Source organism: Pezoporus wallicus, unplaced genomic scaffold (assembly GCF_028554395.1).
Source record: "Pezoporus wallicus isolate ANWC-B61680 ecotype Strahan unplaced genomic scaffold, APGP_CSIRO_Pwel_v1 contig_1181, whole genome shotgun sequence".
In the NCBI taxonomy this organism is placed as follows: domain Eukaryota; kingdom Metazoa; phylum Chordata; class Aves; order Psittaciformes; family Psittacidae; genus Pezoporus; species Pezoporus wallicus.
The window spans coordinates 4,315,435-4,329,268 of record NW_026641428.1 but is presented as its reverse complement, the minus strand read 5'-3'; the positions used below and the strand labels follow the sequence as shown (position 1 = coordinate 4,329,268).

At 34.9% G+C, this 13,834-nt stretch overlaps 1 protein-coding gene across 9 annotated transcripts in view; it reads right to left on the bottom strand.

Moving 5' to 3' along the window:
- Positions 1–13,834, bottom strand: part of UBR3 (ubiquitin protein ligase E3 component n-recognin 3) — a 109,061-nt gene that overhangs the window by 26,952 nt on the left and 68,275 nt on the right. For 7 of the 9 annotated variants that reach the window (XM_057423729.1, XM_057423720.1, XM_057423721.1 and 4 more), the window contains 4 exons: positions 12,458–12,568; positions 10,100–10,312; positions 9,184–9,320; positions 3,609–3,694 (listed from right to left, as the gene is read on the bottom strand). In XM_057423729.1, the coding sequence (XP_057279712.1) occupies positions 3,609–3,694; positions 9,184–9,320; positions 10,100–10,312; positions 12,458–12,568 (547 nt within the window). The remainder of the gene's footprint in view (positions 1–3,608; positions 3,695–9,183; positions 9,321–10,099; positions 10,313–12,457; positions 12,569–13,834) is intronic. The other 2 variants (XM_057423722.1, XM_057423724.1) reach the window with 1 other exon arrangement.

Genomic DNA, 13,834 nt, shown 5'->3' with positions numbered 1-13,834 from the left:
GCCACAGAAACCCCCTGTGCCAAGGGAAAAAGCATTCCTGAAAACTAATTTTATTCTTATTTTCAGTGACTGCAGAGATCTGGTAGGAAACTTTGCAACCGTATTCATACTAATAGATTACAGGAAGAAGACAGTGAATACTCAGTGGTCCCAAGTACCACTGACCATATTGGTAAAATGAGACAGTCATTACTATCAGTGTGGTTGAAAAATCTGATACAGAAGGAATATGAAGAGCTTGGAAAATGCTTCACATCCAGATGACTTTCTCTGCTCACAAAAACACTAGAAGCACTGATGAAATTGATACTAACATTTTAATCAAGACAGATGACACTGCTGAGCCATCTACAAACACAAATCACAGGCTTCAAAGGAACAAGAGGAGAAAAAAACCCAGCCAAACAAAATACCCAGTAGAGCAAAACGGTTTCTTAATGGTTAGAACTATCACAAAAGTAAGGAAGGTGCTGGACATTTCAGGTGAGCTTACACAAGTCTTAAATACTTTTTTGATGTCCCCCTGTAAATTACTGTCCTTTCCAATTAATGCAGTTCATGCTGAAATGCCAGACTCTGCCATCTGAGGGAAGTAGACGGATAAGGAGCTCCTATGCAGGGAAACTGAAGCCAAAGGACAAGGTGACACAATATTTAATCCTTCCAAAAAAACCTTAATCCTATCCTTATCACAAAGGGAAAAAGGAAAAAAGAAAAGAAAGCAGCCAGAAAGAAAGAACTATTTAAAATTACAAGGAAGAAAGGACTAGATTATATTTAATTTATAGACAACTTTTAAATTTTGGAAATTTTTCGCTCTACTACTGCAAGATTACCAGAGTAACAATGGCAGAGAAAAACATGTACACACAACAGAGAAGTAAGAACTGTGCAATTGCTATACATCATAACTATCCCCATAGCCCATGAGATCTTCAAGGCCACAGACTAAAACTGTAATGTGGTCCTTAAAACAGGATTTAACATTAAAGTAATAAGAATAGGACTCTATTTGGATTTTTTGGTTGCATACCATGTCATAACACACACAAAAATTTAAACCTTAAAATGGCCAATTTTACAGCCAAATTTTCTTCTTCATTCTTCTTGCACAGATTCAATCACTAATACTAACAGCTACATTAATCACTCTTAATTTTACCTCCCAAGAGCAGCTGCCCTCAAGGTGCAGTCTACTAAAAGAGTTTTTGACCTTTTTGTTCTCTGATGCTTGCCACTGTAACAGCTAACCTGGGACTACATACCCCTCTTTCTGCAATATCTAATCAACAAACTTTACAGTTCTTACATGACACAGTGGGTTGCTTGATCTCAGAAGAGACACCTCATTATCTCACAGATAAGACAGACAAAAATGGGCTATATTTTAGATTACTTCTGCTGGACCTGACATGAATGACGTTTAAAAACAAGAGCAGTTTCAATACTGTGCAAGCAAGACTTTAAAGAAAACAGTATTCAAGTTCTAGATGGGGCATGGATTTTCAAGGTCACCCTTTCTTCACTGTGTAAGAGCATGAAGAAGTTGAAGGTATATTTGAGTGAAACTTTAAAAAAATCCAGGAGGTAATCCTCTTGGAAAAAGAAATTAGCATGGAAAGATAATAAAATTTATTACAGAATGTAAAGTATCTGAAGAACTGCAATTTTTTATCTTTAAATGCAACAATAAGGAATGGGCAGTGAAAGAAACTCGCATAATTATCGCAGAATCACAGAATGGTCTGAGTTAGAAGGGACCTTAAAGCTCATCTGGTTTCAACCCCCCTGGTTGAAGTGACAGGGACACTTTCCACCAGACCAGGTTGTTCAAAGCCCCGTCCAACCTGGCCTATTATATAACAGTTTCTTGAAAACAAACCTTTCTATATATGGAGAAATAATTCTGCTTCCCACTAAACATACTTAGCCTAAGCTCCAAAACTAAACAGAATACTACAAAATGGAAGTACTGTACAGTTCTGTCCTAGGAGAACCCTGTTACCTAACATTAAAAATGAGCCTATTTTCATGCAAGATTAAATATGACTATTTTGATACACAACAATTTTACCAAATAAGTACCAACAGAGAACATAAACAGCATGTGTACATTTTAAGAATGAATAGATGACATGTATAGGTCCATGCTGTTTAAAGCAACAATACATTCATACACATAACAACTCTCACCCAAAAGCTTTAAAGGCCTTCAAGTTTTCTCCAGTGCAAGGCAGATACTAGAAGCCACCAACATGACTGATTTAGATCTAAATAAGAAAATGTACCATTCTACACACATTCTAAAGTGGTGGAAAAAAGCAAGTGCATTGTGTTTAAATGCTGTCTCTACTTCATCAGAAATACATGCTAGAATCCTTAAAAGTAATGCAGCAGCTGCAGGAGAAAGCACTACTTTGTGTACACCACACCCAACACATGCACAACAGTTTAAGAAGGGAACAGAAAAATATTAGTCAGTAAATAAAATGCAATGTGTTCTAAGTAGAAACAAACAAAAAATATCAAGAAATGTTGTAACCCTAAAAGCATCATCAGCACAACTTCCAATCAGAAGAAACACTCCACCAATTTCAGATTAAGCCTTTGTGGGCAAGTACACAAAAACAGCCAAATCACGTCATGGAGAAAAAAAATTCTTCTCTCTAAATATATACACAATTCTGAAGACAAGGATTTAAACCTATGTTTTCCTTCTTGGGCTATTTTACTCTTTATATAGACAAATAACACACAGTTTAAAATCAGATTTGCTGCTACAAAGAAGTTACATATCTCAAACATTTGAAATTTTGTAAACTAACATGTATTTTTAAAAGCAATAGTTCTAAACTACTGTGTGTTTTTAAAAGTTTAAAAGCCATAGTTAACGTAATCTTAAAGCTTGTTGTTAGGATGATAATTTCCATACTTTTAAGTATGAGAAGTATCTTCAACTTTCTGCAAGTTTAGTTTGTTCCAGTAATCTATTTTGATGAACAAGCAACATTGGTTCATTTCAAGACACACAGAGTTAATGGCAAAATAGTAAGAGTGGTGAAAAAATTATTAAGTATGATAGCAGAATTGTTTATTTGCCAAATACTAAAGGTTTTAGAACAATGAAGATCTCAGAATTTCTACCAAAGAAAATTTGCTAAACTCTCCTGTCAGAGAAAGAGCTAGGGAAACTGAAGACAAGGGACATGGTAGCTGCAAATTTCTAAGTATGAGACCTAGTTAGTCATCAGACACATTAGCACTCAGAGAAACAAACTATTTTACTATTACAAGCAATAGCCAGGGTGAAACGAAGCTTTCCTGCTTAACCCTTAAAATACTTCTCATTTTACTTACCAAAAAACATTAAATGAATACTATGACAATTGAGTTCTAAATAATTATACTCACAGCACATGAACATCTCTAATGAATAATTTGTGCAAAGTAGATTTCAGATTTCTCAAATTGCAACAAAACTCAGAGTAAGGCAAGAAAAAAAGTTCTTTAAAGAAAAGCTGATATAATCTAGAAAATGCTAGAAAGAACTAGACATCTTTACTCAATATTCTAATAGTTTAAATTGCACTTCGTAACATAAATCTTACTTAAACATGATCTTTTCCCAGCTGTGCTCGCCCCTCCTGAACATAAATTGCCTCCTCGATGGACCAGTTCAAGTTCCAAGTTTGTTCTGCAAGAAAAACATAACTGTGTTGAATGGAACAGAATTATTCAAGCTTCTACAGACATAAAAGAGTTACCACAAACTCCCAGCCTCCACTAAGTAAAAGAATCCCGTGAACTAATCTTTAGTCCGAGATACTGCCAAAATATGACTCAAACTAGCTTTATCAAAATACTGACATATAAGATTTTAAGTGGTTCGATTAGCAAGTACTATATAAAAGAAGCTGCTAATGGTTGTGATTGAAGAATAAAAAAAATTAATTCTGAGGCTTTTTTCTGTAAGCATACACAACTCCTTGATAATTTATGTGCAAATCTGTAACGACAATGTACAAATTGGCTAAATTTCAATCAATCAGACATGTCTAGAAAGTGTTCCCTTATTGGCAGGACTCTTGTTTTGCTTTAAACAAACAGACAGTACAATGGATATGCCATCAAGTAATTAAGTGAGAAAACTGCCTGAATTATAACGGAAGCACTGACCTTTATAGATAAATTTGTTAATAAAAGCCTTGTAGGTTAATTTTAAATGAAACACTGGTATTCACTGCAGCCCATTAGTATGACACGGGAGTTGTGTCACTAAATCCCTGTATGTCACACTGACTCTTTCTTTCGTAGTATTACTGTAATCTGATACGTAGGCAAGAATTGTTTAGGCCCAATTTGTTAGCTTTGTTTAATTTTGCAATTGGATGTTTCAGTACTGCATTATCTTCTACCTCCAAGACTCGGAGCAAACAATTTACGTTATGTTATCTGAGAGCTGCTTTAATAAGTCAACGTACATTTCTTTAATTAAAGGAATATAATTCTATTATTCTGAAATGCTATTTTGCTACTTTAATCCAAACTGCAAAGCTCAGGCTAAACTTATTTTGTCCTTTAACTAAGAACTGAACAATTTTAGGTGCAATATAATGAAGCTGAATACATATTAAAAACTATTTTAGAATTTTAGGCACATAATATATCCAAGATAAGAACATACATCCACATATCTAAAGAAGAAACTACAGGATGACTATATTATTCAAAACTTTTTTTTTTTTTTACATATTTGAGCTCCATCAGCTTGAAATAACATTTTTGATATGCGGTGTTTGTTAAGATACTTTCGCATGGTTTTAAAAATAGTAACATTTCAGAATATTACTACCCCTAAATTTGCAGCTTATGCCACTCATTTCTGAAGGAATGCTTTAATCCTCTCTACTCAGAAAAGGCAATTTAACATTGATAATGTGCCTGCTCAGAGCTCCATCTGGTTGCTGCTGATAAGGGCATCTGTGTGACAGGGGAATTTTCCACTCTTCAGGCGATTTGCAGTGCTCACTGAACTTCTAAAAATCTACCAGCAAGGAAGCAGGGAGAGGGATTTCATATTACTGGACAAAATAACAACTGTAGATCAGTATGTGCTAGTTCATCATGCAAATACAAAGGCAACCAGTATGTTTTATTTCTACGAACCTTCTGAAAACTAATTTGTAGAACAAAATCAATGGCAGCCTTCCATTAAAACCAAGATAATTAAGACCTAAATCAAACCCACTACCAGAATGTCTAAGAATAAGTTCCTAGATCTAGAATTTTAAATTTCCCTTTCACCAATAAATATGTGCAATTTTACAGAACAAGCCTCAGGGACAATTCTGAAAAACAAAAGAAAAAACAAACTCGATACATGCGAGCTGTTGTGTGTTTTGCTACATGGAATGTTAGGAGAGAGATTTGTGGAAACACATACTCCATCATACATACCATGCCAACTCTCACGTCCCACACTTTTTCACTGCCCCCAGCCCCTCAAAGACAGCAGCTTACAGTTCAACCTTCTTGAAAACATAAAATAGCTTTTTTCTCTAACACATCTCTTTCAAAACATACCTGAACTTTGGCATGAAAGTGCACAGTAGAGAAAGCATCTTCTGTGGAACTAAACATTTCTACTTTATAAAATGTTCAACATCATGTACAGTCCTAAATAATTTTGAAAGAGACCAGTGTATCTCCTCCTAATTCAGGCTCCCTTCTGCCTTGAGGATCTGAGCACCATGTGCCCTTTACTGAAGAAAAGCAATGAAGAAAAACTTGGGGCATCTGATATAAGATAGAACACAGAGTGGTCTCTGAAAGCATCCTTTTCCATCTCGGCCTCCTTAACATGAAGGAAGGAGAAAGAAAATCTATGAGTGGCTGTTTCCTGTATCTAGAAATCTTTGTATCATTCACTGGAGCAACGATTTTGTAGAACACTGGCTTTATCTTCCTCACTCACAGAAAAAAACTGAGAAGACCAATTTGGCTCAACTGTACAGACTCCCGCTTCATCTCTTCTTGGGAGCTTTCATTAAAGGAACATATGGGGTGTGGGGGAAGGTATTTCTCAGAATTTGTAACAGGACAGAGTAGGGGGATGCAAAAATGCAATGCCCTTTCCAGAAAGAGAACATATTTGGATGGACCTCCTCTTTTTATTGGGACACAAGAATCAAGTTAAGTACTACCAGTTTTTCCATTTCACTTTACAGAGACAACATACCTATATGAAAAGAAAATAACAAAATGGATACTGAAACACGGACAGGAAGGGAAGAACTGAAGGTTCTCATATTAGTCTATATGTAGCCGACAGCAAAACCAAAAGCTTTGTTTACATAGACAACAAAAGAACAAAATGTACTGCTGTGCAACCCAGAAAGAGGCCTCCAAGGTACTGCCACAAATGACAGTCATCAGGGCTATGAACGTGGAGCTACTGAAATTAAAGCTAGGCACACACGATTTGCAAATGATGCACTAATCTTTTAAGATCGGTAGCAAAACCAACAGGGGTGCATATGAAAAGGTCATAAATTTAACAAGGTAAGACTGTAGGGAAAGAGGAGGTAGCTGAGGAGCTGCATTTCCAGCTGTGCATACAAATCAGGATACCAAGACCCCTAGTGCCTCCTTTGCTAGGAAAGCAGACAGGGGCTAGCTCTCCCACTGGGTGGTAGACAATTTGCTTGTAATTTCTCTTTTCTACTACCAGTGACAACTGCCTGGGTAAGCAAGAGTGAAGGAAGAAAAGTTCCTGGTTTTCCTGAAGCAGAAAGGATAAGCTGTGGGAAGCAGCTACATCTTGTGTAACCAGTAGTATTCCCATTCCAGCATGCGGAAATACATTTCAAAGCTGGCCTCCAGCTGTAAACTAGCATCTTTTAAGAAAGCTGCAGGTGATGTCATTTTCTGGCCAAAACCGGAACATGACTTATAAAAAGATTAAGAGTGTTTAATTCACTTGCAAATATATGAAGTGAATAAAAATATAATTGCATTCAAATGCTTATTTAAATGGAGACTACTTATCATCTTGACCACTTAATTTGTATGTTAAATACCAGGATGAAATGAATAACAGCTGTAGAAGTTCTGACCAAAAACAACGAAATGTTTCAGATACATGAAACTAGAAATGCTCAAAGGTTGGTAAGGAACACAAGGTTATCGTTACCTCAGAAAGAACTGGATGGAAATAAGGAAGAAACAGGATGAATGACAGAAATAATTTCCAGAAAGCAAGTTAGCCTGTAATTTAACTGTGGATAATCCATTGTTTGGATACTTAAAAGTAAACATAACATACTGAGATCATACAGAGAAAGCTATTTTGCTCTGGGAGATGATGAGCTCATATATTTATTTCCACAAACAGAAACTATGAAGCTGTATTAAAATGTCTTTTTAGAAGTTTCAGGGGTTTTCAACCTAGCTATGTGATTATCAAGTAGTAGAAGCCTGCAAATCTGAATTGCCAAATCGAAAGGCAAGAGAGATTAAACATTTTGCAGCTAATCTGCCCCTGCTAAGTGACCTTATGAGTTATGGTAACAATATGCAAGACTGGACCCAACACCCAAAATCCTTCAGCCATGAATAAATAGGAAACCACTGACACAAGTCCAGCCTAACAAGGAGGGGTCACAATGAGTACAGGTGGCATATTCTAATGTTAGTGGTCAACCATGATTTCTCTCTCCAGCTGTACAAGCAGCAATGAAACACTGTTCTGCTTTGAGGTATTTTTAACTCTTGAAATGAAAACAAAAATCTTCGGTGTGGGGTGTTAATAAAATATAATAAAATATAGAAATATTTAAAAGAGATTTAGCTATCATTTTTTAAACCATAGAACATTACACCCAGAAATGTATTATAATGCCCTTTTTTTACCTTAAATAGAACATCAAATCATGGTTACAAGTAATCATACTTTGATATGGGGAACATGACTTTTGAGTCCTTTGTATTTTTGAAAAGATATTAAACTGTAGTGACCAAATGCATTGTTGCTAAAAATCTCAACATTACTTAATCCTGTATAGCATATACCACTTAATATAATCTGTTATGTATAAAATTTAATTGCTGCTCTTGAGGCACAGTAAAGACACCTTTAAAAATATAGACAATATTTCTTTTAATAGAACTATACAATAATGTAGGTTGGAAGAAAATTCTGGAGATCACATAGTCCAACCTTCTTGCAAAAGCTGAGCTTTAGATTTGCTTATCCAGAGTCCTGCTGAGCCACGTCTTGAGTATTTCCACTGCTTATACACTCAAGGCACTCAACAACCAGAGTTTATGAAACTGCAGTAAAAAAAAATACTACTGAATCACTTGCATGCCTGCACTTTCTTTTCTTGACTTGCAGTCAGCACCTTCCCCGTAGTCCTCGCAGCACAAAAAAATTCTTTGCTTACTAACTATTTCAACTTCTTATGGAAAAACACTGTGTTACAGTAAATCTGAGTAGAGTAACCATTCAGAGCACCTTAACATTTATGGTATAGATGGAAGGAGGGACCTTTTTGATTTTCTTGGAGACAGTGTCTGCGTCACTGACAGCCATAAAACTGGAATCAAACATCACAGAGAAAATGCTGGTAGTTTTGACACTTTTTTCAGAAGTCTGACTCACACACAGAGATTCCTGCTTGCTGATGTAGAAAAAGCTCCTCCTGTGATCCCCATTTAAGTAAACAAAACAACTATCTGACGAAGAGATTAAGAACACCCTGTGATTTAAAATAACAGCAACACAGCAGTGGCAGTGATATAGAAATAATCTAATTCTGCTAAACAGGAGTAAAGGTGATTTGATGGTTTGGGAAAGGAAGGCTGCAAAAGAAATTCAACAGAAAATTCTGATTATATGGAAAACAAAACCTTGAATAAAGAAGAAAATGAAATAAGGAAATGACAGAATGTTCCCCAGGTTTCAAGCCACTGCTGCATATGCTAAAAATTAACTGAGAGGCATCTTTCCATCTTGCATATGCCTGCATACGAATATTAGAAAATCTAACCTTGATCTACTAAGTACTCATAAAGTACTTTTTGGAGAGAAAGTCTGCTGTTTTGGTTTGTTTAAGTAAACTATCTGGCAATACCATTAGTGTGAAAAACAAAAGAAAAAAATAAAAAGAAAACCATACCTACCTGGCTACAGAATACATAAACAGAAAATCATTGTCAGGTGATCCAAGAGTCTTACTATAATCTGTATACTTCTTCTGTGTGGTACTTTTTATATCTTTCATTACAGATTCCATTTCTTTACTGAGATTGGTTTCAGACTATGAGCAAACATATACAAGAAGATCAGTTAATTTTATCCAAAGAAATGCAGTAGCTGATTGCAAAGCGCAAGCACTTTGATATTTATAAAAACACGTTTACAGGCTATGAAAAATATGCATTAAAAGCCAATACTGTATTTCACGGAAGTGTTATATTATTCTGAAGGTTATTCTGGTTTGTTCTGAATATGGAAACATCACTGGTTTGTCCATGTCCTAGGTTTAAGGATGTCACTGTGTCATTTTAAAGCATATTTGCATTGTACAAGTACATGAAAGTAATACTTTGTATTTCCATGAAGACTAGAAGGCTAGCAAAATTTAATAGAATTAATTCTGTCATTCAGAAAGACCTCACGAGGCTTTTAACACATGAAGGTCTGTAAACTGCTTTCTGTAAAACAAATAATCCATAGCAAAAAATGTTCTTAAATAGACATTCTTTAAATAACTTCCAGTTACAGGGATATCAGGGTTTTTACATTGTAAAGAAATGATAAATGAAAATTATATTACATGACTCGATTCCATGTAAATTACTATGGAGAGAAGTGGAATTGTATTTCGTAAAAATGATATTAATCACATTTTGTCTTAGCTTTTTAATTGTTTATTTTTAGTAGGTAATGCAGTTCAAGTGCTGTAAATTATGCTGTCTTCCATCTCAGGAAAAAACGAAGTTTCCCCCGGTTCTCAAGTTTCTAAGAGGTCACAAATGCAACATAACGTAAAAACTGAAAGGTAGAGGCAAATTAACAAGGATCTTTCTGCCTTACACTGATGCTTACTGGGAAAGTTCCCAGCTGTTCTTGAAGATCTTCCACCTCTTGCACAAGATCTTGCATACACTTGTTACTATGACTTTGCCAAAGACTTCTTTCCACGTTGTTGCCAGGATAACAAGGAAGAACACTATTAGCAAACTGCCTACAGAGGGGACAGGTAAATTCTCCTTTGTCCACTGAAAACCCCTGAAGGACCTGGTCATTCTGAAAGAAAATAATGAAGATGTATTTGAAATTTGCAAAAGATCGTATTTTTTTTAGTTTGATATTTCAGGTGTGTAGTTAAAGAAGTAGATCTAAAATCAAAAACTATAAAAAATAGTAATTGGAATAGCTCCTCATTTTAGTGAAAAAGGTCCTAACTATGCAACTGTCTTACAATCCTCCAACTCAACTGTTTTTCCTAATTTTTAAGTACTTTTCATTGTCAACAATATCCCCCATAATAAACAAGAAATCCTTTAATGGGGTATTTTGAGCATTCCACATGTGTTGTCTCTTTCTAGCAATTCCAATAAAGTTTGTAACTCCTGTGACAAGATCTTTTAAAGACAATTTTATTTTCATCAATGAGAAACGTTTGAAGATATTTGTCAGAAATATAGGCTGAAAAAATCTGATCAAGTAGCCATTGGAGGGCAGCATGGCAAAACTCTAAATTGTTTTTCTTTATCATAAAGGATCAAAAAATGGAGATGGAAATATGTGATCGAGAAGTAAGCACCTCTCCTGAGTACTCCTATTACTGGCAAGCAACACTGCTTTACTTTTGTGAACTGCCTCAATCATCTCCTTCTCCTGTAAATTAATAGTGACTGTAATTTAAACTTCAAGATATCAGCCCAGAAAGCTGAGACTTTTACGTACCTTTCTGGATGTTGATTTCTGATTGTATTATGTAAAAATAAACAGTTTATCCATATGACTACAAGTCTATATAAATTATTTCAGTATTAGGAACACTAGGAAATAGTTGAAATTATTATGCATTCATCTAGGTAGTAGTAATATCTAGAATCAAAAGTTCACTGAAGTAAATTAGAAATCTTCAAGAATACAATGAGATGGATCTACAGTTTACTTCAATTTTAAGTGAGAATCCACCGAAAAAGGGACTTCAGCGTGTATATGCTGCAATAGATTACTTTCCCAAAATTCAGTAAAAGAAGATTCTACCATGAAAGCCCAGATTTTACTTAATTATCTTGATGACACAATTACCCCTGAAAATCATCTTTACAGTCATATGGAAAAGTACAGTTCATCATGGCGTCCAATAAATGTGGCACAGCTTCCAGTTTCTCTAGAGCAAGTTCCACAGTATGACCAATGCTGATACTAAAAATACAAAGCACTGCTCATAGTTTTTGTCAAAATGAAAACAAAAATCAACAAAATTTACGAGAAAATAAACAAACACCACATAAAGTAATCGTGAATAGAAAGGCTGTTTCATATGCAATAAGAAGTCATCAATTAGTCTTCATTTTAGAACACTAAATAATACAGAATGAAATGATTGCTTAAAATCTGATGCCTTCTACAACTGCAGAGCTTGTGGTAGCATTCTATGGTGCCATTCAGAAGATTGGTCTGCAAGAGGTTGAGGGAGTTGAAAGAGGCCAGCAACATCAATGGAACACTACCCTGCATACTGAGACCATGTGAAAAGAAATGGGTATTTTTCCTAGCCAACGATTTCTAAGGCTTGACTAACAAACTGTATTTTAAAACCATATATAGCAGTAATTTCCCAATAGTATTTTCCAAGGAGGGAAAAAAAGCACAGTTCGCAAGAGTTAAATTCTTTCAACTCACTTTCTCTAGCCTTTGTGTATATATGTAATATATACCATACATAGCTAGAGACAAAAAATATCTAACTTTCTGTAACTCAGTTTTCATATTAAGAGCTAAAAGCAGAAGTTTATTCTTGTAAAATTCCCCTCATTTGTCTTCCCTTTCTCTGTAAATTCTAACACTTGAAACATCAAAATATGAATCTATAAAACAGAAATGAAAAACCTGTAAGAAATGGTTTACCTGAAATCCACGCCAGAAATAAAAAGTTGTATTACTGTATTTTTGTATTGTTTTACAACAAGGTTATTTCAGCCAAGTACTTTTTCTGACATGCCAGAATAACTGAAAACAGAATACTTCTGTTAATATTGTCAAGGTGTGGTAAGAGTTTTAGTATCTAGAGTTCCTGAAACATAATAAAAACACCTTGTTCATTCACATAAATCCCGTCTTTCTTTCTCTGAACTGAACAGCATAAATCCAACTGATTCCACTAAGAACAGTTCAGAGCCAAATAAACAAAACTGATTTTTTAGTTTCACTTACCCTTAAAGATTCCATGTAGGATTTGTGACAATCTATGTGTAAAGTGTGACCACAAGTTTGTACATAAACACCTCCTTCCCAGCCTATTGACACTGCTTGCAGACAGGAGCTCTAAAACAAAGCAAAAATCATGAGAAAAAAAGAGCAGCTTATATGAAGTTATAAAGGTATTTGGACAACTTATTTTAAGATTTAAAAAACAGATTTTTATTTGCATATTATCAAATCAAAAGATGTGGAAATAAAGAAAAAATATTTTATAAAGTATTTGAAGTATTTCCTTATGCTAACTTACATAGCTGCCATTATGCTATTCTTTCCAACAAGGAGCCAAGCACCTAAGTTAAACTTCTGCAGTTCTTGTCACTTAAGATAATGGCTTCTTTAAAGAACCTCTTGTATTACAACATGAAGACAGCTCTAACTCCACCATCTGTTCCAATAGCACAAGTTATCCCATGTACAAGTGCAATGAACTGTTCCAACACACCTAATTCTACAACGAACTGTTCCAACACACCTAATTCAGTTCTGTATGTAACTAAAATAACAAGATCACAGTTATAAAATTAAACCCTGATCTGTTATTAAAATTCAGTGTAAACACTTAGAGAGTTTTTAGGAAGTTGTTGAACAATGTTATGTATAATACATGGTAAAGGGAAAAGAGAACAGACATTTGTTTAGTGAATTGAGTTTTGTACTAGGATTGTTTTGAAAATACTGGCCACATTCAAAGACTCTACTTACAGCCCATGTGTGAAATATAAAGTTACCTCAGTGGCAGTTCTCAGAAAATAATGAACTAAAAAAAAAACCAAACAAACCCTGGCACGACTGCAAATTTTGATACGGAATTCTGGAAAACTCTCCTGCAGAATTTGCAGCTGTAGTCAAATTATTAAATCTCCATTTCTCAAAATAAATAAATAAATAAGTAAGTAAATAAATTTCATACACAGAGTGAAATGTGGATTCTGGTTATACATTTAAGGAACAGAAAAAGATTTATAGCTACCAGAATTGGGAAACAATTTTTAGTGCAGACTCACCCTGAAACGGTCTTACTATATGATTCAAAACCAGGGTACTATGAATAACCATTCTGATAGTTGTATTTTCTAAGGATGCCCTAGCATTGCCTTTTTTTCGTGCATATGAGCAGGAAATTAAAACAAAATTACAAATTCAAGCCACAAGACATAACCCTGTTTACCCTGCCTCAACCTGACATTCATAATGTGCTGTGACCCTCAGGCCACAGAATAAGAAAAAACTTTCTTTTTTTTTCCTGTTGGTTAGTGCATGATTTAGTAAATGGCGCTATTTAGTAAGGCGATATGGTATACCTGGATAAACCCCACAGGACAAATATTT